We start from the raw sequence: 25,220 nt of genomic DNA on the forward strand, positions 1-25,220 counted from the left end.
GATGCCCTTAAAGTAAATCTATCATAGGTGCAGCTATTTCTTTTTTATAAGACACCATTTATATCTTGTTTGGATACGATGACCTCATCGCTGCCTGCTCATAAATCAATCAATCAATCAATCAATCAATCAATCAATCAATCAATCAATCAATCAATCAATCAATCAAGCTTTATTTATATAGCACCTTTCATACAAGTCAAACGCAACTCAAAGTGGTTTACAGCGATTGAAAACAAGAAAGAAGGCGAAATAAAATAATGGCAAGACATATTAAAAAATAAAAATGGATTTTAAAATAGAGACTAATGCACACCAACAACAATAAAATGTGTGTGATTAAATGAAGTTAAAGTGTCAGATTAAAATAAGAATATAAATAGTTAAAATAAATACATTTAAAAAGGGGTAAGGATAGTGAGTGTTGTAGAAAATGTTTTTAAATGTCACAAATGTTTTGTATGTAAAATCTGTTTGTAAGTCAGTTCGTGGAGTGTCCTGTTAACTGTTTTGTGGCATCCTGTAATTTTAAAACTTGTTGTTTTATGTTTTATGTGAGTACCTGCCTTAGGACTACGGATGAAATTTAGCTATTGTGCTAACTCTGGCATATTTACAATGAGGCACACTGTTGAAATGTTGATTAATGTGCATTGTCCTAATCAAATAAACTCAAATTAAATTAAATGTCAATAAAACTGAGTAGATAAATTACAATAGATAAATGAATGAATAAATAAATACAAATAAAATAAGATAAACAGTTAAAATTAGTAAAATAATAAAGCAACATTTAAATCAATATAACAGTAAAAAGTAAGTAATACAATTGTTGAACCCTACATAAAAGCCAGACTGAATAAATATGGTTTTAGTTAATGTTTAAAAGTCTCAGAACCTCAATCAGCTCCTCTCAGATAAAGGATCATAAAAAGTTTTTTGCCATTAGTTTACTGACAAATGACGAGCAACATTTCTCCATAAAAATGTGCTTTATTGTGATATTACTTGGGGAAATTAAAGGCAGATCAATGACCTTCACTGTAAAATAGACCAACACAGTAAAAACCTCTCTCACGACTTTTGGTGTGAATCGTCCACATCAGGTACGGAGATGATAATCACACTGATCTGAAGAGATGATCTTTGGCTGTATTTCATGAACTGTTTCAGACATCTTAGTGAACAAAAAAAAAAAGAAAGTAGCCATGGTGGATTTGTTTCAATGAAGCCTTTTATTATGGAAAAAGAAAAAAAAACTGATGCTCAGGATGACACCACGCTGCCAACACACAAAGTAAGCCAACAAGAACCAACAAGTGTTAGAAAAAAAAATTATAGTGAATAATCTGAACGAAAGCACAGTGACCTGGACTCAAGTGTTGTTGAGCTTTGGTGTTAAATCAATAAAAAATGATGAATGTGTGATTATGAGTGAGGAGGAAAACACAAAGAAATACTGTAAGGAAGCACAAACTAGATGTCTGTGCACACACACACACACACACACACACACACACACTCACACACACTTCCACACACATACTGTATGTGTCCCCTGATGGGAAAGACAAGACCTGACCAACCAAAGGCAAGAGAGAGACGATGTTACAAGGGAGAAAAAACGATGGATACAATGAAGAACAGGCGAGTTTTCAAACCAAATACTGACAAACGGTAGGTAGAAAAATATCACAATGATACAAACAACATCTTCAGAGAAAGGTAAATCATTGAGAGGTCGAGAAGAGTTGACCAAACATTTTTTTTTTTATAAAAGGACATTGCACTGAAACCATCATGAGCTCAACACTCATCAGCAACACAAACACCTATGCAAAAAGAAAGAAATACTTCAAAAAGCCTGAAAGAGGAGCAGCCTGTCGATGTGGAAAACAAGATAGGAGTTATGAAGTAGTGTAGGTCTGTTCAGAATAACATCAAGACCTTTAAACAAAGCATTAAAAGCTGATGCTGCTTTTTTCCAACGTTGGTTCAAACCTCTAGTCGTACATGTTCTCCACATATGACCAAGTCGTTCCTTCACAAATAAATTCTAATGAGAAGAAGCTTAAAGGTGGCGCTGTAACCTTAACATCCATGGAGAAACATTTTTTGTGCCTCCATGGGCAGTAAGGCATCAACGCCTTGATGGGGTTCTTCATAGTCCTCATACTGTGCTCCACTACTGTTCCACTTAGAGCTGGACCCAAACGCTTCCAGGCCTGTGGGTGTGGAGGGCGTCTTTTTGAAATTCTTCCACAACAGAAGCTGATGTAAAGATGGCAGCGTTGTTCACTATACAACGTTTGATTGGCTGATGTTGCTGAAATGGATGGGCAACAATCAAGTTATGTCAGTATTTTAAATCTGAAATAAACGACCAAGAATTCAAATTTCTTTCTGGACATGACCAAATGATAAACGTGTGTCCAGTTGCAGGTCAAATAAAGAAAAAAAAGTTCAATAATAAACACAAAGAGTCATTATGATAACCAGGCCAGCCTTCACAGTCAACCAAACCTCTGCTGGCGAGCTGAGTCAAGAGCTCTGGACACCCAAAAACTCGGGGATGGAAAGTCCCTCTAAAAGGTTATTGCCATGGTAGCTAATGTTGCAGCATTCGGTTTGTGTGGCTCCTCTCAAGACGTAGGCACTGAGGTGAAGAGCAGTTAAAGAGAGTCTGGGAAGGTAAACACCACACATGGTCTCCTCCGGTTTTACACAACAGCTAACACTTTGTATAAGTCAGGAGAAATGGTGTGAATTGAACGCCGTCCAGACTCCATCACATACTAAACTATACCCCTGCACAGACACGGACCTCATGGAAAATTAAAACACATGGCACTCAACCAATTTTTTGTAAGATTCCAGAACATTTGAAAGCAACAAAAAGGGGATACCTTTGCAACTGTGTACAACTCTGGGGGACGTGACTCCTCCCAGGATGGAGCTGCATGTTGTGTGTGCGCCAAAATAAAGAAAGTAGAGCAGCAGGCTAAAAGCTAACCATACGATAAGCATGACATGACAAACAAAACATTAAAAAGATACAAATATATCTGACAGATATCTGTCAAAAGAATCAAACCTATAATGCTATACTTAGTAATAATGTTTCTGAGCTGAACCCCCGTTAAAGATATGAAGTCGGTTGAAAAATAATGTCCTTATTTGGCAAATAATAAAATGAAATAAAGGAAGGGGGGAGAAATAAATGGCACATTTTTATCTGAGATTTCAGATCAAAACTATCAAACACAGAGATCTACTGTAGTTCCAGGTGGGGCATAAGGTTCACAATTGCAAATGTACTCCTTTGCCTAAAACAAAGTAACTATTTCTACATTTCATGAAAGCAGAAAGAAACAAAGTCACATCTATATCATGGCACAAGCATACTGTCGAAATCAAAAGAATACTATGGAGACATTTACCCAGCGTCTGATGTTCAAAAATCAAAACTTGTTTATCAAAATACTTCTGTGTCCACTTTAAAGCATATCGTGTGTAAAGACTGAAGTACTCTGAAATATGCCATGTACAAAATATCTCCCTATATAAACAACATTCACACAAGGCACTTCATTCAGTAAGAAAAGAGAATCACAGTCCTTCCTACTACCAGAAACTGCCTGCATAGCAACAATACGAGGACAAAATCTTCTCAGGCTTTTGTGTGGAACCACAAAAGAAGTTTTAGGAAAAAAGTTGTTTCTTTTTTTTGGTTTTAAAACAAGCACTTCACCGAATAGTAAAACTTCTTGGTTTGAAAATAAAGACCAGAGTTCAATCCTCTTAGCTTTATGTCCCAAATATGATCAACCAAAGACGCTCTGTACACGTTCTGGTGCGTTTTATTGTGAAAACACAGTGCTCCTGGCTGGGAGATTTAGTTTATATTTTCGTTCTGATGGCACTCAGAATGCAGCCGGTCACCAGGAGCCGAGAGCAGAGACGGGGTTAACGTGAAGGTTTCCACAGTGAGACTCCAGGGCGTCCCCTTGGGGCAGAGACAAGAGGGGCGCGTTGTGGGAGGATCTGCCTGAGTCTGAGAGATGATGTGGCTGTAGAGAGGGGGGCGGAGGTGGACCAAGAGGAGGACTGCGGCATGTCCTGCTACCTTCCTCTCAGGTTCTGCAGGACTCCGTAAACCTCTTCCTCTTTGCTGAGTCCCTCGAAGAAAGGCAGCAGGTCCAGGAGCTCTGTGTCATTCATGTCGTCAAACCAGGATTGGACAGGGACCTTCAGAGAGAGACAGTGAGTTTATGTTAGACACAGATCAGGCCTACACGATATGTAAATATGAGATGTGTAATTACGTAACGCAAAATCACAATCAAAATTTGAGGAGCAATAAATAAACAAATATTACAGAGTGCAAATCAAATGTTTCATGATGTCCAAAAAGGCCAATTGGAGCCTTTCCCAGAACTTGAAATTTTTTTCAGATCGAACTGTACGGCAGGAAAATGAAGAATTGAAATAAAGTTTCAGAGTGAAATCAGAGCATCCAGTTCCCATGGTGAGTAACTGTCGCCAGTCTGCGTGCAGTCTGCAAAGAGAGGAGAAAGAGAGCTGCTCTGCTACTGCTACCTGTGTGTACTCCAATCGTTATGTATCTTAATAACAACAACAACCTGATGAGGCCATCACATCGTTATTAATTAAGAAATAATAAACAAAGTGCAGATCTCTGGCATGTCATAGCTGGCCTTTATAATTGAAACATACCAAAACACAGGACCCATCAAAATGCCCTTGTGCTTTTTTGTCCTTTACCTTTTTACTTTTACCGTCAACACATCTGTGTCTCTATCAGACGCTTATTAAGTGACTTAGACGGAGTCCTGAGGAAATGCTACATTCAAATTCATGCTAGTTTTCCGTGACTACCAACCCCAGTTTTAAGTTACTTTAGGATACTGGATGCAGAGTTATTATGCAGTCCTTAAACCTGGGGATTCATCGCAATTATTACTAACGTTTACAGAACAGAACCCAAAGCTACAAAAAAAGACTTGAATAAAGTGTTGATTGTCCATCCTCCACATTCTTTTAAAAAAGGAACAAGTAGCTTTTAGTTTATGTTAAAGCTTGATGACATTCTCAACTCAAATTTTTTTCTCTATGAGCTGATTTTCCACAAGATTTTCAGACACTGTAAGATATAAAGGCAAATCGCATTGAGTTGAAGAATTCCTGGTGGTGAGTCAAATGTTAGAACAAAAAATAATTTGAATTTGTCAAACATGTATTCGTGGTATTTAGATATTTAGACACCTACAGCGTTTTCTGGGTGGAAAATGTAAGAGGCGGGTGAATTGTCAACAATGATGACGTTGCTGAGCTCTCGTCCGAGCCGGCTGAGGTCTTTGACGTAGTTCCCTCTGTGAAAAACGCAGGACTCTCTGAAGAGCCGCGCTCGAAACACGCCCCACTGGTCCAGCAGGTCTGCCACAGGGTCTGCATACTGTCCAAGACAAACAAACACAAAGATGTTACTCTGCTCATTAAAACACTGAGCAGGTCCTGAATTGAACTGCTACTAAACTACAAAATGCACATTATATATTATACTGCATGTACTGTGATGGCTTGACTAACGGAACAGCTCTTAAGTGCTACTCTATTATGCAAAGCAGCTCAGTGTACACAGCTGTTCACCTGATGGGGAGATGCCTCAGGAAATACTACACTACAGAACAAGCACCACGGACACCTAAGGCAGCTTTAACGTCAGCATGAGGAGCATTTGCTACACATGAGGCCCTGAATATGCTTATTTCTCTGACTCATCGAACTTACCCATACGTTATTGGCTAAGATGCAAAAACACACAGAGAGTGAAGCAGAGAAGCGTGAAAGTCAGACAGCAAACACAGATTAAAAAAAAAACACAGAGAAAAAGAAGAACTAGGAAATGAAAAATGTTTGTCCATGTTGGCATTGGCTTGTTGCCAAAACTTATGTCAGGACGGGCTAAACTTACCTTGGCAAGACTGGCTGTAAAGAGCACACATTCAAAGAGCTCGCCCATCTTTTGAAGAAACTCGTCCACATGGGGTCGCTTCAGCACATAAACCTGCAGAATGAAGCAGAATTTAGGCACATGTTAGAGGAAAACACACAGCAGAGGCTGACATTTTTTCGGGAGTCCCACGGGTCATTGGATTCCCGCGGGATGGGAGTCAAATTTGTTATTAATCACAGGATTGGGACGGTACAGGATAAAAGTTAACGGGAGCAGACGGGAGCTGGAAGGTCTAAGGGACTGTTGTTAAATCTTACTTGTGGCAGCATGACGTTTTCTCTGTTCACTGTGTGTAAACTGTAAATATTAGCACACAGTTTACACACCTGCACCCTTATTTAATGTGTGAATCTTTCCTGCTCTCCACTTCAGCTCTGAAATTTCCCCTTTTTTTCCTCCAGTGCATTAACTCCATCTCATAAAGGTGTCCACGTGTGCCAGCAGTAAATGGCATGACATCGGCATGGTCAGAATCCCTCATTATTAAGTTTAGTTGTATTTTTGTCACTTTGAAGCTGCAGACCTGAACAGCTGATCAGTGCACTGCAGGCGGAGGAGCACGTCCGTGTTGTGTCCGTAAATAATGCAAAAACAAATGTGAGGTGAAAGTGAAGGGCTGACAAAAATCACAGGTGGAGTGTACACCTAACCCGAGATGAGTGCTCGGGTGAGGTTGTCCAATACTCAGGTACAGTATGTGAATTGTGAAGGTAATGCCTCTATGCACTTTTGTTCATTGAGCTATGTATTGCCTACAGACTAAAAGAAGGAAAAAAAGGGAGTGGTACAGGAGCGGGAGTCATTCTGAATGGCAGCAGGATGGGAGTGGGAGTCATTTTACCAGGACTGGGACGGGACAAGATTTTTTCTGTGGGAGTGGGTTGGAACAGGGGTGAAAATCCACTCTCCTGTCACTCTCTAGTACATGGTGAAACACAAGTGACAAACAAATGCCAAACTAACAGCACTTGATAAAATCTTTAGAGTTCATTTCATTGCTTCATAAATGCTGTTACTCAATTCTTGTCTCAACAACTCCTCTCTAAAAAGTCATCACTCACTCACTCAGTTTAGGTGCTTCCTCTTTGCCAGGCGGCTGCCACCCAGTACAAGTAATCATGAATAGGCCAACCAGGATATGCACAGCCTATCCTGGATTACTTGAATTGGATCACAGCCATTCTCTTAGGGTCCATCACATGTATGGAACAGTTGCCCCCAATGAAAAGATATGCTTACCTAACAATGACTTTTGATTGTGTGTGTGTGTTACCTGGTGAACGGTACCATCGATCTCCACTGGAACAACGAAATCAGCATTACTGATGGGCTGTGAGAGGAAACACAACAGGGCATCAGAGGCATCAGAGGCATCAAATTGGTGCTGTAGTACCTTAACTGACCAGCAGAGGTCCTGCTTGGCGCACTAACATTCTACATTCCTCAGATAGTCATCTCTTTGGCAGAAAGAAGAAAGGATCAGCTTTTCAGCCAAACAAAAACATCCTCACGTCCTTGTTGTAGCAACCTTTTTAGTAATCTAATCAAACAAACAACAAGGTGGTCATCGTCAGACTGGGGGGGGTAGAGACGGATGAAGAGGACAACAATCATCCTAAAATATGTCTGTGTGTTATGATGCTTGTTACAGCTTAAAGGGAATCTGTGTATGGCTCATCAGCTGATCCTGCTTCTACCCTAACTGCACAATCAGTGAAGTAATACTGCCGCTGTTGTTACTACAGCACACCTCCACCACCTGCTCCTCTCCTGGCTGTGTTTACTCAGTGATCTAATGGTCTGACACAGCTTTGACTTCTAGCAGGTTATTGGCTGCGGTTTGGATATAAAAAGTCAGTGAGGCAGCATGGAGCTCTCTTGTTGCTAAACAAATCAAACTGTACGCTTTAAAAAGTTACGCAAACAGCATCATAATGTAGGATTTTTTTTCCTGTTTACAAATTAATTGTATTGTTTTGATGGTGAAGACAGCTGACAGCTCACAATCACACACTGACAGCATATTTTTATGGAATTGTGCACAACAACAGCAAACTTCAAACCCTGAAGTCAAGCCTCTTCTTACCTTGAACGAGCTGTGGACGAGTGTCTCATCCAAGTCAATCACCACACACTTTTTGCCGTAGTCTGATATTATCATCTCAGGTAGGAGGTATTTGGCTGGTGGCTGGGTGGGATAAGACAAGGCAGATAATGTCAGACATTTGGAAAGAGATGGAGATGAAGAGTCGATGAGAAAGAAAGATGGAGAGATTTATTTACAACAAAAGAACATCTTAGTTTGGCAAACTTAATGTCCAAGGCTGAGCAGAAAGCAAACACTGTGTTAGAACGAGCGTCTCCATGAGTGACAATGCAGCTGGATAAAGCAGTGTCTTAGATGATGCATTAATGGACCCATCAATTAAAAATACCCCCCCCAGAAGCACATGATTCTCCCCCTTCACAGCCACTTCACTCATAGGCAGTGAGGCCGGGCTAAGACTTGAGGAGTTTGAGGTAAACTGGGGAAGTTGGAGGCTTTACAGACTCAGTCTAAAACCTCACAAACAACCAGCAGACTCATCAGGCGTTCTAATTAGATCAAATATGGTTTGTACTTGGGATGATGATTACAGAGCTAATATTACTTCAATCCAAGATGGCGCCGCAGATGGCGAACTTAGTGTGGAGCTCCTTGGTACTTTTGTTGTTTTACCTCATAACCATGTGCAATATTGTAAATTATTCCATAACATATCTTATTATTATATTCATCTACTACATGTGCACTCTGGGTAAGGCTGATTTAACTTATGTCATGTCTTTAAAAGTACTTCTTCACCTTTCTTTGTACAGATAGTGTTTTTATTTTTATTTAGAATTTTTGGATATGTGTTTAGGTTTATATATTTATTGTCCTTACTGTCTTGTTGTGTCCTTACTGTCTTGTTGTTAAGTACCAGTGTTCCATTCACCATGTCAAATTCTGTGTGTGTGCGAGCTCACTTGGCAATAAAGCTTTCTTGAACCTTGAATCTTGAATTAGCTAAATAACAGGTGCAAACACTCGTTCAGTTCTTTGTGAAGTTCTTTGGTAGTTCTTTCCTACCAAGCCAAATCTGTATCAAGACTCTTCAGCCTGTTAAAATCTGCTTTACGTGAGATCAGACACGATCACTTGACGTATGTTACTCCCTTGAATGCACACAACATTTATAATAATCGTTAAATGCTGTATTTGCTATTGCACCATTATTTTCATTCCCTGCATACTTAGTATTTGGTCAAATCTTAAGTTTCTCAAGATCATTTTAAAAACTTTTTCTAACTCCTTTAAATATCCTGAGCTTTTTCTAGAGATCTGTGGATAATACACTTTAACACATGCTCTCAGAATTAGGCCACGCAAAGGCTGCTGCTTAGTTTCATTTAAATCAGTGAAAATTAAACCCTATCAGTTTGGGAATTATTATAAACCTCAAACATGATAGGATCAAGTCATGAGAGGGAGTGTGCTTCTTACAGAGCATTATTTTAAAAACCCTTCACTTATTATTATCCAAGAGTTTACCTTCACACATTTTAATGTTCTTTTACTTGTTTTTAAAGCTTTTAACAGCCTTGCTCCTACATACATCACTGATCTCCTGTCATTTTATGTTCCAGCCCGATCACTGAGGTCCTCAAATGCTTCCCTTTTAAATGTCGTGTGTCTCACACAAGGAGAGAGAGAGGTTTCTGTTTTTATGCCCCTAAGCTCTAGAACTCTCTGCCTCTGGATATTAAAACAGTGAGCTGTTGTAAGATATACTTAATTTTAGTTCTTTAACTTTAATTGCTAATAACCTTTTAATAATTGCTATTTCATAGGCTCTTGTTTGCTTTTATACTGTTTTGCACTGTCTACTTTGCTGCTGTAACACTTAAATTTCCCTTTTGTGGGACAAATAAAGGATATTTTATCTTATCTTATAATCATGCCTTTTATAATTTGACCATTGCTGTTGTTTTCTGTCTCTGTTTTCCTGTGAAGCACTTTGAGCTATATAAACAAAGTTGACTTGAGCTGTAGGGATGTTGTGTCTGATCTGTTAATCAAACAACCAAGTAACATAAAGGTCATCCTTGACTGACAGGATAAAACTGTTAAACTTCTTAAAGGAATTAATCCCAACCACTTGAAGCGCTTTAATGTTATTCAGTTGCATGGATCAGTAGCACAGTAAGTGGCTTTACGTCTTGCTTGGAAGCACCTGATTAATAGAAAGACTTGTAAACTGAACTTGTTAGACAGTTAGTGTCACACTATTTCTGAGAGCATACCAACCACAGAGTGTCACTCATGCAGATCAGGCACTGAGGCACCTTTTAAACCCACAGGTGAAAGAACACCTTCCAAAAGCCAGTGCAACGATCAGCTGAAAATGAACCGCAGAACGATAACAGAGCGAAAGCTCTCTGAGGAGCACTGGAGCCCACACAGACAGGATGTGCCAGCACCAGCCCACTCAGCCTGCATGCAGAGGAAAAGAAATAAAAGGCGATACATACACTAGGGACAGGGATGACCTCGACCTGGTCACACTATAACACAAGAGAGACAGACACACATACAAAAACAGGGTGAGGGGTAGGAAGGACAACAACAAAAGGAGACAAAAAAGTCCACAGAGAAAAGGAAACAAAGATGAAGAGTTTATTTTGTGGGGCAGCAGCTCACCTTGGGTGGAGACCCGTTCTCCTCCACAGGTGGAGGCAGGGAGCTGGTGTTGGTGTTGTTGGCTGGCGGGTCCACATTGTAATTGCGGAAGCAGCAGAAGAATGTGCTGAAGATGCTCCGGCTCCTCTGCTTCTTTAGGCTGCTGTTCGACTGGGACGCTGTCAAAACAACAGGGAGGGGTGGGAGAGAGCGGAGGGTGAACAAGTGGTTATGCAAATGGCTGTCATAAAAATGGAGCAGACTGAAGGATGGGAAGCGTTTACATTTGGTGCTTTGAATGCTGAGCTGTGGATGCTGCTTGAATAACTGTGAACAAACAGTTAGATGTTCATTACAGTTATCCTAAGTGACCCTGGGGGTGTGAGCGGCACTGAATCTCAACAATACGTGAGACCTTGACAAAGTGATTAAATGGCATTACTGTTGGTTTTGTTGCCTGGACTTGGCAGAACCCACTGATCAGAAAATAGCTTGGCTGGCTGGATGACATCATCAGTCACACATAGCGACAGTCCAGAGTGTGCTCTGCTCTGATTGCAAATCACCTCTCATTCCAGGACTACAGAGCAGGAACTAAATCAGACTCTCAGCTTGTATTAATAGTGACAAGTTAGAGACAGCACCCCCCTCCCTCCCCCTGGATCCCGCCCTCCCGCCCGGCTGTGGGTCGGGCCACCTGATTGGTCCAGGGGTCTCCATTTAAACTGTTGCTTATGTTTCCGTCCCATGTTTCAGGAGGCAGGTGAGTGACTGAAGCAGCCTGGACATGCAGAAGAGGGGGAGGGAGGGTGGGAGGCCCTCAGACCCGAGCAGGGCCTATACAAGGCTGCATTCCTCTCCCTCCATTAGCTCCCCCTGCACACCCCTCAGCTCACACAACCAGAATGCTTTGCAACTGAAGACCAGTGAAGAGCAAAAAGCATTATGTCATGTCTTTTTTTTGAGTGCGTTTTGATGTTGTGCCACTTAATACTTCTGACCTTAAACAAAACCCAACAGGCATCTGTCAGAGGAAACACTGAGCGCAATGAAGGTACACAGAGTGACGAGCCCCACAAACGAGCTCAGAATAAACAATGAAAAAGTTTTAACTTCTTTTACAAACACCAGACATTTTTGACTATCAATTCTGCCTTGTCATGTAGTTTTTATTAAAACAAAACAAAAATTGAGTTATAATTTGGAGTAAACACTTCTGTCGTAATCAAACGACTCATATTTCACAATTCCACCACTACACGTTCTCAGGAGAGCAGGAACGGTATCCGGTTCTGACAGCAGGTCACTGTTACATAAAATACTCCATATCCCTTTCTCACTGACCGTCAAGCTAAAAAACAAACTGGGTGATATTTGGATTCTGTGAATTTCATCAGAGACGCACATTCATTCACCCTCAGATGAATACATTTGCATTCATCAGCAACTTTTAAACATTCTGTAATCATTTTTATAAACTTCAACCCAAAACAGATGATTACTCAGAGGGACCTGCATCTGGATTTGACTTATTTAGGTTTCTATTAAGGCTGTTAACCCTCCTGTTATGTTTGTTTCTCAGGAACAGCAATAATGTTCCTGGGTCAATTTGACTCAGGGTATATTCAATTATCCAAAAGTGTCAGAACCCCCAAAAATCCCAAAACACATTTTTTAAATCTCATTATTAACTCCATTACTAACCATTTAAATCAATATTTAGTCCATTGGTGTTCTTTAATTCTCACAGATCATGGTTATATGAGGATAACTCACTTGTTTTTCATTTAAATGAATGTTAAAACTTTTTTAATGTACATTGGAAAGCCCTAAATATAAATACAATAGTTTTACATGACATAGATTTTTGTTTATTTTATTTTACATTTTGATTTATTTATTTATCATGAAGTGATCTTGCTAAATTAACACAAGACACCTCTTCTGTCACATGCTGCCCAGATTTGTATGCTGCACTTAGCTGGTTTGGAAGACATATTGCCTTAAATAGACTTTTAAAAGGGTCAATTTGACCAACAACATAACAGGAGGGTTAAACAATTCATTTTTCAAACCCCAATTAATAACTCAATTTCAATGGTCAATTCCGATTCATCACATTTCTAACCAAACTTTTAAATTTACATTATTTTGCATTTCAAAACCATTTTTAAGTCCATATTACAATATGATGCAATTCTCAACAGCATCTTGATTTAGGAATCAAATGAATGCAAAGAAATGTACTTTATGATCTCAACTAGAGATTTTCCCTCACATGGGACAAACATCGTGCGGTCTCATATTACACTCAGCTATCAGGGAGGTGTTTTAAGTTTAAAGCATGTTTCAATGTGAATCAGCTGGCTAAAGGTGTTCAGCAAAGCGGAGATGCTTAGCTGGCGGCTGCAGCTGAAACCACAACCTAGAGGAAGGAGAAGGTTTTAAAGTGTCCCACTTACAGGTCTTTGGTGGTTCACAAACTCAAAAATAGTGCTCTTCCTTGTTCTTGCTTGCTCACAACAGAGTGATTAGCTGACTCAAACTCAAAGTACTTGTGTGAGGTGGATATTTTAGTTCTGTTTGAAACAAAGTGAAAGAGCTATTCACATTATTTCATATATTTGATTATTTTTACTTTAATCAATTAATTAACTTAATTTAATTTAAGGTCATTTTAGGATTAAGTTTGATGCCTTAGGTGTCGCCAATATATTTTGTTACTCACTTTAATGGGTTGATGATTTTGCACTGGGTGACGTGTATATAGATGGGCAGGACAGATCGGAGGAGCGGACACCAGGGAAGATGAATGTGAAAGAAGCCCTTTTTTGTTGTCCAATAAACCACCAAAGAAACTGCAGTCTTGGCAGGACATTGGCAATCTTTGGACCCTGTGAGCGTTCCACTCTCCCCGTGCCCCGTTTTGATTTGATTTTTGTTCTTTGTAAAGTCAAATAGCCACTACATCACTTCTGACTAGTCAATGCCATTGAAAGAGCGGTGATGTCCTTAGTTTCCATTACAGCAGCAGGTAGAAGCTACAGCACACCGGCATTAATATGGTGTGCTGAAAGGGACCGAACAACAGGCAGTAGAAAAAAAGCCGGCCTCTTTACCTCACACTACCTCGACCGCAGTTTGGTTGATTTCAGCATTTCCAATATGGCACCCGCTGACGATTGGCTTCAAAACAGCGCTTCAGAAAACAGACGGGCAACGTCACGGATACTCCTTCCATTATTTTTACCGTCTCTGGTTTTAAGGCATGCTTTGGGGCGATTGAGATTACTGTAATAGTGCAATACTCTGTCAATAACCACAGAGGACAGAGGACAGTAAACCACGATCACTTTCATCTCCTTTTCTGTATTTATTAATCAAACTTTGTCCATCTTGTCTTTAACTTTTATGAAATTCACAGTGAAAAAAACGATCAGCACTGAGCCATCTTGTACTCGACTGCTGATACAGAGTTTCTTACTTTGTTTCAAGAGAAAAAAAGTAAACCAATTTTACTTTAACAAGTTTGGGAACATTGATATTTTAAAGAGTGTAATACTCTCTTTAGCCTCGAGCACACAGCCCAGGTTGGTGCCAGCGAACAACAAGGTCTGGCTGAAGTCTTTTAATAAGTTGCCAACACAGGCGTAAATGTGAGAGACACAGTGACTGCCTAAAGCCACTTTTAAGACAGTATTGTATTTATAAAGTAATAAAATCAGGAAAGATACAGTTTGAAGACGTACTCCAACATTTATTTGATGACATGGATAAAGACTTTTGAGAAGGCAGTACATAAGTACCAAGATATTCAAAATAATTAGTGAACCGATCCATACAAAGCATGTCATCACTATTTTTTAAAGGCAAGCTATCCCTCCCGGGGAAAAGGATATACCATTATGTGTGAAATAAAAAGTCAAATGGAAATGCTAACTGAGGAATGCCCCACAGCCCATAAGGAACTACAGCTTTGGCCCACTGTGTCCAGAGAATAAAGGCCACCTTCTGACCATAGCCACTGGGAAATGCCAATCATCTACACATCACTGCATCAGCCACAAAACAGACTAATAAACTGATGTAAAGATGTATAGAGTCACTCAATACTTTCTACTAGACAATATCAAACAGCCTTAATGGAAATTTAAGAACAATAGCCCTCGGTGATCCCCTCCAAGCTTCAGTCAGAGAGGGTAGCTCAAGGATGATCATATCTGCCGTAATAAGCTGGGTTTAAATCTAAAAATAACCTAACCAGGGCCGATGACTTCCTTTGTTAAACTGGACTTTGCCTTGTCACTCCGGCTCTGCATCACTGTAAAAGTAGGACAGTTGTCAGCCTCCTGTGACTCATCAGTACAACCTACTGATTCCTGCACAAAGACCCTCAGAAAGCACAGGAAGACTGACTCATGCAGAGGGCAGAAGAGGGCCTCATCACATCAGACTCACCTGGAGAGAAATGGAGAGAAGATGTCGACCAATAGGACGATTTCAGTCATACAGTTACAAGTCAAAAGTTAAATTCCTTTATGCACATGCTCCCACAACACACTCCAGTGTTCAGCCTACTTTGCATTGAGTCTGCTCTGCAGCTACACAGTCATGGACTAAGCCATCATGAGCATGTGTACGTTGGAGTGTCCATGTCGCTCTGCAATACTCCGCCGAAACGCTGTTTGGCAGTGCGATTTCTATGCTAGGCATATCACCAGCTTCAGGTTCTGCTTGTTTGTGCACCAGAAACATTGGCGACTCAATCTGAGTTTATTAAGTTGGAGTTCATAAACGTTTACAAGCAGTGGATCATAACTCAATTATTGCAAAGAGGAAAAGAGAGGAGACGTCTGGGGAGATGGAATGTATAAACCCTGACTCAATGTAGATATGGGATACCAGGAAATATGATGCTATCAAGCAGGCCAATCACAGGGCTTTCAGTCTTCCTTGTTTTAACATTTTAGACACATTTTGAGGAGGTGCAACTTCACCACTAAGCCACAGGTGCAAGACTGCAACAAAAGTGATTGTAATTCACTTACATTCTCTTTTATTTACTGCACTCTTAGCCTGCGCCATGTGTTTGTAATTTGGGAGGACGCCCACTCATTCACATGGTGCATTTTTCAGAAAGCCACTACTGGCCATGGAATCATACTCTGGATTCACTTGCTGATATAACAGAGCTAACAGCCGTGGCATGTCAAAATCAGAATCCACAAGTGTTTTCAACAATATTAAATCTCTATTCTCTTGAATTCTTTTATATTGCTGTTCCTTGTTCTATGTTCAAATAAAGGGATTTATTTTGTTGAATTTCTAACGGGATTATAAAGAAGAACAAAGACAAGAATTAACATGGGATTCAAGATATTATCGGGACATTATCAGTATCTGCCGATATTGGCTTTAAAATGAACTATCGGATATAGGCCAACATGCTGACATCAACCGATATAATTAACTGATAAAATAATGGGCTGCTGCTGCACACATGTTGGGCTCATGTTTGAAGTCAACTTTGAATTTAAGCAGCAGTCTGTAAGGTACATGTATTTGGGTTTAATTGCTGTACAGTTGCACTTTTCACATGTTCCCTGTGAACAGAGGTTAGGTTTACTTACTATGTCAACTGTGAAATTGGCCAAATTTGCCCTGGTTGAGGGTATTGTTAAGTTTGTCTCAGGGAGAGCATCATCCAAGTTTTAAGTAGGATGTATCTTTTTGTATGAATTTTGTTTGAAAGCAATTGTCATAAATAAATATGCAGTTTTAAGTATTAAGTATTTTTCTTATTTTGCAAAAGAAATAGTTTTACTTAACAAATGTGATAAGAGTATCACCATAATACTGTACGCTAAATTCAATACAGAAAATAATTGATGATCTCGGCAATTAGGTGTGCAGAAAAAAATATCTGTATCAGTAATCGGCTAAATGAGTTGTAAAATATCGGCATTTTGGATATCGGCAAAAAATCTAATATCAAGCATCACTAGAATTAATCAACCCAATTAGCCTACAGTGCAATATGCACACTGTTTTTTTTGGTCCCAGTTTTCAGCTCGGTTTGGTTCTGACGGCCCGAACGCTTCGGTATAATATTGAGAATTGTGACATCCCTAATCATTCTGAAAAAAAAAAACTTCTGAAAAAATTACACTTTCCAGTTTATATTTGAAGTTCAATTTTTTAGAAAAAAGTCTGAATATGTTTAATATCAGAAAATTACCATTGAGGAATCCTGGGAATCATATTGTCTGGTTAGGTTGAACTTTGCAAACACCTTTAGGAAAAAGAGAAAGTCATTGAACAACAACAACGTTCAATGTAGACTCTAGGATGTAAAAGCCACCCATTCAACTCCTCACCAATGCTTTCAAGTCTTAGCACATAAATATGAGAAGTACAAACTTTAAATAGTTAAAACACTCCGTATTAAACCCCCTCACAAATCCTAACAAGAGAAAGGGCCAGAGACTACAGCCCTCCTAATCGTCATTTCAAAACTTCAACCAAATGTGACTCCAAGAATCCAAAAAACAAAAACTGATTATTGTCATCTTTGCTCGCAGTTATACTGGGCCTCGAGGTCGGTGGTGCTCTGGCCAACAGGGCAGCAAGTCTATATTTAGTCTGCAGCTTGGCAGCTAAACCAGTGTGGAAGGCAGACACATGTCCTAAGACAGTCAGCAGAGAAACACCGAGAGCAAAGGTGGTCAATTTCTGTCCAGACAGTTTGGAGCCTGTTCAAGCTGTAGAAGACTACCTGTTAAATTCCTCCAGGACAGCTGCCGGCCAAGGCTGCATGTTCAGTGATTTACAACAGATAAGAGACGGTCAAATCACCAACTACTGGTATAATAAACTCAGAGAATAATGCCACATCTAGCTGGGTGGAAGTACAAATGAAAAAAAAAGTATTATTCATGTTCATTTTGAAAACTGCAACACACTCAAATCTGCAGTTTTCAAAAAGTCTTGAACAAATGGAAGAAAGGCCGTGACTACTCCATTCCTATAATGAAGGTAATATTTGACTTTGCCCCCAGGAAAGAATCATGCGTGACTCATACTCAGGAGAAAACACAAGAGGAAAGAAACAAACAGAAACATTACTGCTCCACTTTTTACTCTAACTCAGCAGTGTCTGTATAACAGGCAACTCAGGCCAGCATTGGATGTGACTCCAGTGCAGCAGGTCGAGTTCTTGTTGTGTGGCTGACTGTGTTTAGAGCTACTCAAACAACTCTATTGGTAGAACTTCATATTAAGTGCTGCTATTGTTATTGCGGCATGAAGTATTTCAAAACCATTTACTGACTCTTGGCCTACAATAGTGTTCTAACAACTATGATGTGTCCTGATCAAGCGGCAACCTCCAGTCTCTAAATATGAAGCCCATGCGGAAGTGTTATAAACTGCAGTTCATTGAGCGTCCGCTTGAGGCTGGCTGCAGAAACACAGGAAACCACATAGACACCAATTCAAAAAAGATGATATTTGCACAGAAATAATAATCATGTTTACACCCTGGTTAAAGAAACGGCTTTGGTCTGAAGAGCTAACTTCTCTATCGGCACACACTGTATGGGGTGAATTTCTTTATTACACGACAGTTAAGAAGACATTAACATTACGAGTTTTGCCCATTTAACGACATGACTGATTTGACTGACAGGCGGGAACCAAGCGGCAACCTCCGGTCTAAAAATATGAGTCAAATGCAGAAGTGCTAAAAACTGCAGTTCATCGAGGATCCGCTTGAGGCTGGCTCTGGAAGTACCGGAAACCACATACGCACCAATTCAAAATAGACAATCTTTACAGCAGAAATCAACATGTTTACAGCCTGGTACAAAAGACGAGTGTAGTCTGGATAGCTCATTTCTCGATCAGCACACACTGTACAGGGGGTGAATTGAGATTTCGAGTCTTCCAATGAGAGGCACAGCTGACTTGATTGACAGGCGGGAACACTGTAGCTGTTGGCTAGGAGGCTCAAACCCCACCTCTTTACTCCACAATCGCTTGATAGCAGCAATACGGCTTCCGCCGACGATTGGCCTCAAAACAGCGCTTCAGAAAACAGATGGGTGACGTCACGAATACTACGTCCATATTTTATACAGTCTATGGTGAGAATACTGTAGCTGTTGCAAGGAGGCTCAAAGCCCGCCTCTTTACCTCACACTAGCTCCACAGAAGTTAGGTTGAGTTCAGCATTTCCAATATGGCTCCCGTGACAATTTGCTTTAAAACAGCACTTCAGAAACAGATGTGTGACGTCAGGGATACTACGTCCATTATTTATAGTCTATGGTCCTGATCGAGCATGAGCGCAACTGAGTAAATATTTGGCTAGACATTTACTTGGTCCAATACTGTTATCTAAGAGGGTAAAGCCATGTCATATGCCTGAAACACTTCCTTACATTTACCTGAAAACAATTAAACTTACATAGAAACAAAGCAAAGCTATAAGGTGACTCTTTGTATAGTTCCATAGGCTAACACTGTCTGGTATGTTTTACCAGACAGCTACTTGTGCGATTCATTCAGTTGAATTCCAACTCTACCACCCAACCACCTCACTGAGTAATCATTTCAGTACTACTCATACCCAGTGACCACAAATGACCCCAACCCCAGTATTCCCAGCACAATAACAGAACCTCTAAGCATCAAACAGTGACTTTCAAAAGGCAAACAAGACATCAAAAAAAATGTCTGACTGACATATTTCCAGAACATTCTTTAGACATATAAAAGCAGAGTATTTGTCAAGTATTAGTTTCTACAGCAAATTGAGCACACAGTTAATAAATGCCAGGGTCAAACCCCATCATTCTCCCAGAACTCCCACACAACTGAAATGATAATATCTCCAATAATGCACTTGTCTGTTCAAGTCACATTGAATCTGTGGTGGTTACTGAGGGATACCTTTGTTCCCTCAGGAGAAAGCATTGTCGTGCCTGAAAGACTGAAGTTCTCATATTACTAATGGTCTGACATGTGAGGTTGGAGATGTGATACCAGCATATGTCCCGTGGGCTTGTGTGACCCGGAAAGCGTTGGAGAAGTCCTGGGAGTGGGTCTGAATGAGCATTAGCAGCTACAGCTTGCCTACATCTGACATGGTAGCCGAAACAGCTGGAACTAAAATGGACTTTTAAAGTTGGTTATAAATCAATTTTGTAAAGGCATGACTTTGTAAAGTCGGGTTGGGAATCACAGTGTTACTCAAAATGTCAAAAATGCATCATTGTTAACTTCAAATATAAATATTTGGCATAACATTATGTAATTGAATTTCATGAGTAAGGGTGGCAATATAATGCAGCATCTATATTTTGTGCTACCCTTAATTCAAAGGCACTCGGGGGGCATTTACCTCAAAAATGCAATAATCATCTTTTAAAATGCATCATTATGTAGTCAGCCTACCAAGCTGTGATGCTCCACACATTGCAGACATAAATGTCCTGTCATGGATCGCATGCTTGCTGTATTGTGATATTGTCATCGTTGTTGGCAATGAATCGGGTGTTGTGAAATACCCAGGGAATCCCCATCCCTATCGACAGAAGCAAATCAGTAGATGACAATGTAAATCTGCGCATCATGCGAGGTCTCCACAGACATGGATCAAAGTCTCATCCACTCAGGAAAATCATGTGTAACGTCCCTGAAGGTTTAACATTAAACACTTTTAATCACATAAAGCTGTTCCACTCTCTCTGTCAAAACAAAACTTTTGCAACCCAAACCACCACCATCAACTTTGTGGCTTCTTGAGGTCATGATTCATGTAGTGAGTCAACCTGTCCCATCATTAGTCCCTCTATGTGGCCCAAACAGAAACACTGAGATGTAAAACAGAGACATTAAGGCAGGGGTTTCAAACATGCGGCCCGCGGGACAAAACCGGCCCGCCAGAGGATTCCAATCCAGCCCCCCGCGGGGTGGCTTCACAAATTGAAAAATGTGTAACTGCTATTTCATATTTGTCCTCTAGGGGGCGCATACAATCAAACGGCTGATGGAGCACACCTGAAAGGCGCTCCAGGACTTTTTTTTTTTTAAGTGAGGAAAAAGAATATTTGCAGTTTGCATAATCCGGTTGAATTTCATAGACTTTTTAGAGCACTTCAAGATCCGATCAACACTAAAGTTTACGTATATGTAGAAGCGGTGGATCCACTATTTTCAAAAGGAGCCTCATATCGTGCACGTGCTTACCATACATGTGGGTGCGTCATAGGTGAGCTCCTTCACTACTAACCCTAGCACTACTGCGTCAGGTGACTGGGAAACCTGTGTGCTTGGTGTGTTCACAGCAGGTTTCAGTCCTTAAAGAATATCATATTCGGCCCAACTATGAGCTGATTGAAAACTGATTGAAATTCTTAAACATGACTGGCTATTTGCCATGTCAGAGGCCTTACTTAAATTGAAATCAGCTATTATGTTGTGTTTCAACAAGCTGCAAAGACAGTAGTTTCTGTGGATTTGAATATTGTTTTTGTTGATGCTTTGACTTTGGACAATCATCTTTATTTTGAGTCCTTAAATAGTTCAGTTCAGCAGATTTAAATGTTGACACTGTCAGGTTTCATTTTTAATGTTAACGTTAGAAATTTACAAAAAAAAAGCAACATTTGTTAAATTATTTTATAAAAAAGAAGTTAAAGTAGATGTGATTATTGGAAGTAACCCTCCTAGGTTTGGGGTAAGCCCCTAATGTTTTGCACGCCTGGCCACCCCTTAACAGCCAGTGCCCCAGTTTGGCCACCCAAGTCAAAACTGTGTGGCTCGGTCACTGACTATGAGACTCATCATAGCAAAAAATACAACAGCTGTTTATGTAAAAAAGATATAATACATAAATGTGAACACTTTTAGAATGTACTTGTACTTTTTTGAACTAAAACAAAGGGGAAAATGTAGAGTTGTCGTTATGTACAGGGTTAATATGTTATAGTTTTGCTGGTCCGGCCCACTAGAGATCAACTTGGGCTGTATGTGGCCCCTAAATTTAAATTAGTTTGACACCCCTGATCTAAATGGTCACTAATGGACTTATTAATGAGGTTTTAAAAATGTTTTTGGGGGGGGTTCTGACCCTTATAGATCATTAAATATGCCTCGGGTTAAATTGACCAAGGAACATTATTGCTGTTCCTGAGAAACGAACATAAAACTTTTGCAACCCAAACCACCACCATCAACTTTATGGGTTCTTGTGGTCGTGATTCATGTAGTGAGTCAACCTGTCACATCATTAGTCCCTCTATGTAGCCCAAACAGAAACACTGAGGTGTAAAACAGAGACATTAAGAGGACTTGGTATCATAGTTAGTAGTTAATGTAAGGTGTGAACAGGTAAAAGTTCACACGGCTCATTAGTTCTTGTTAATGGGATCAGACCCCACGTCCTGCACTGGAGCGCTCTTCATGCTGCAAACAACACGTTTAACTCCACTGATAACTTATGAAGGACTTGTTGATAAACTTGTTGCGTACAAAGATAGTGTATTCTAACTCTGGCTGTATTTCTAATTTGAAGTGTGACTAACACAAGCAGGCAGTCAGTGTTTGAACTAATAACTCGGCTAACTCCAAGCTAACACCAGAGAAAGAAAAGTAACATTAGTTAGCTGACTTCTTACCTTTCTCCTGGTTGAAGGATATTATTTCCTCCTCCTTTGGGTTGGAAACTTGGGTTATTATGGACATGTGGTCCATTTAGGCGGGTGGATATTCCTGTTCCTTACTTGTACTAAGGTTGCTTGCTAGCTGCTGTTAGCTAGCTGTTTAAGAGGAGCCAGCCCACAAAGCCAGGAGACCGTCCGGGGCGAAGTGTCGTGTCAGCGGTGTGAGCCAGACAGCCAGCACGGTGTTTACAGGAAGCCGGAGGAGGGCTGTCATTTATGGCTTCACGCAAAATATCATCACTGCGAATAAGTCTTCTGTAGACGGCGAACACAGCCAGAAAAAGAGGAAAGAAACAAACCGACGTTGACTTGCTAACTAGCTGAAGTTAGCTTGTGTTAGCGGGTTAGCCTCGGAGCTCAGAGATCCAGAATCTGAGGCCGAGTCTCGAATAGATGAGGTGTAAAGACTGGGAAGAGTCGGACGATTGTTCCAGCCCAAAACAAGTTGTTGGACGTTAAAGTTAGCTAACACTTTGAGGCAGATAGTTCATATCTCCTGGCCCTTCATTCCCTGTGCAACATGGAGGCTTTATGTATTTGGAGTTGCATGTGAAGCGGGGGCTCTCGGAGTGGGAGGGGGAGGTTTGTTTCTGTGATGGATTCTCGCAGGCAGGCAGGCAGAGCACACTCAGCCCACTACATGGATCTGCTCATCACAGAGTACAGTGATGGACTAAACTTCTCCAAGCTTCCTTTCATCAGGGGCGTCATTTCAGTTCAGGGGCCACATACAGCCCAAGTTAATGTGAAGTGGGCCGGACCAGTAAAATCACAACATAATAACCTATAAATAAGGAAAACTCCAAATTTGTCCTTTTGTTTTAATGCAAAAAAGTACAAGTACATCCTAAAAAATTATATTATATATATATATTTATTTATTTTTTTTACCAAAACAGCTGTTGTATTTTTCTCCATGATGAATCTCATAGTGGGGCCAAATATGATATTTGTTAAGCTCTGAAACCTGCTGCAAACACACTGAGCACACAGGTTTCCTAATCACCTGACACAGAGTGTAATGATGACTGCAAAAGCACAGATAGATTCTAATAATGAAGAAGGTAAAGTTGACTATTATGGACCCCTAGCTCCAGCATGAACAGTTTGCTTGCTGAACAGTGTTGCATGCAGGGGTGTAGTGCTATAGTGAGCACACCCACATGTATGGTAAGCACATGCATGATATGAGGCTCCTTTCGAAAATAGTTATCCACCGCTTCTACATACGTAAACTTTTGTGTTGATTTGATCTTGAAGTGCTCTAAAAAGTCTATGAAATTCAACCAGATTATGCAAACTGCAAATATTATTTTTCCTCACTTTGTGAAAAAAAGAAAGTCCCGGAGAGCTGTTCAGGTGCACTCCCTCAAGAGGACAAATTTTAAAATAGTAGTTACTTTTATTGAAAAATTGCAGTTTAATGTTTTCTCTGCAATTTTTCACTTTGCAAAGTCATCCCGTGGGCCGGATTGGAACCTCAAGCGGACCTTTTTTGGCCCCCGGGTCGTATGTTTGACACCCCTGCAACCTCAATGTTAATTAATGATATATTACAGAAAGAGCATTATGGATAGGCCTATTTAACAATTTAATAAACTCTGAGCACACATCATACTGTTTTCAAAATTACAGTTCTTGGAGTTTACAAGGTGCAATTTTACACAGGACCTGGCCTATTTGTGTTTAAAGCAAGAATTGAATAACTTTAAAGTAATAGGCGCATTCATTGAAGAAGGGGGGGGATTTAATTTGACATGTGACACCTAGAAAAAAAACTCCATGCTTGCACAATAGTGAAGAGCAGGCCTGCTCAACAAACTGTGGGGTGGATTTGTAGAACAGGTTAAACACAGAACCAAAAAAGAAGCACAAACCTATGCAGGCTGAGGATATTGAAAAAAATTTAAATAAGAAAGAAAAATACTGAACCTATTTAAGAAAGAGAAAAACTGTGAGAGATGGATTTGGTTATTAATTTCTGCATTCATTTATTTATTTATTTGTTTTTAGATTTACAAAAAAAGGTTATGAACTAATCAATCAATCAATCAACAGAAATTTGGAAAATCCAAACAATAAGAAGACTGTAATGTAAAACTATCAAGTGTATTTTGTATGTGTTGGTAATGTTTACAAGCCGACAACGCCACCTAGTGTCCAAATTAGGAAAACGTTTTTAGGGCTTTCCTGCATTTATGATGACGAAATGCAGTAATACATTGTCTACAATTGTTTTGAATCATTTAGTTTGCAGTATTCAGAGAAGTTTAGCCGCTCCCTATACAAGTCCAGAGAGAACATGAACTTACCTGGCAGGCTCTAAGGAAAGATCAACTTTATTGTGCCACATTTGGTGGCGAAAATTCACTTTTTTTAAGCTTAAGAAAAAGGGTAATCAACTGAGGTAAAGCATAATTATGTTAAATTTATAAACTATGTATGTTTTCACGTATTCATACAGCCCAGAAATTATGTTAAATGCCCAAACAATCTATGAAAGATAAGCTGGTTAAATGCTGTGTCGTCACCTAATGTATTCAAAGAGAGACTTTATGCAGCACTATACAACAAACAAATATGGGAACAGTGAAAAATCACCGGATAGCACACCCCAGAAATGTTCACAACAAAAAATCTAGTTTAAGTTTAGCCCTCTGTAAAAAAAAATAAAAAAATAGAATAATTAATAATAATAATAATAATAATAATAATAATAATAATAATATCCAATCCAATCCAATCCACTTTATTT

At 39.9% G+C, this 25,220-nt stretch overlaps 1 protein-coding gene across 2 annotated transcripts; it reads right to left on the minus strand.

The window, feature by feature from the left end:
- Nucleotides 1–1,216: 1,216 nt before the first annotated feature.
- LOC117826676 (CTD small phosphatase-like protein) lies at nt 1,217–23,169 on the minus strand. Of its 2 annotated transcripts, XM_034702929.1 has the most exons (8): nt 22,421–23,169; nt 10,761–10,918; nt 10,592–10,624; nt 8,124–8,225; nt 7,311–7,367; nt 5,996–6,088; nt 5,291–5,476; nt 1,217–4,248 (listed from the first exon to the last, which is right to left on the minus strand). In XM_034702929.1, exons 1-8 carry the CDS (start codon nt 22,494–22,496, stop codon nt 4,123–4,125), a joined length of 831 nt encoding a protein of 276 aa, XP_034558820.1. In that variant the 5' UTR covers nt 22,497–23,169; the 3' UTR covers nt 1,217–4,122. The 2 variants fall into 2 exon arrangements, with proteins under 2 accessions (XP_034558820.1, XP_034558821.1); XM_034702930.1 differs by lacking the exon at nt 10,592–10,624 and having other exon boundaries at nt 22,421–23,141.
- Nucleotides 23,170–25,220: the final 2,051 nt, after the last annotated feature.

This window comes from Notolabrus celidotus, chromosome 15 (genome assembly GCF_009762535.1).
Source record: "Notolabrus celidotus isolate fNotCel1 chromosome 15, fNotCel1.pri, whole genome shotgun sequence".
Lineage (NCBI taxonomy): Eukaryota > Metazoa > Chordata > Actinopteri > Labriformes > Labridae > Notolabrus > Notolabrus celidotus.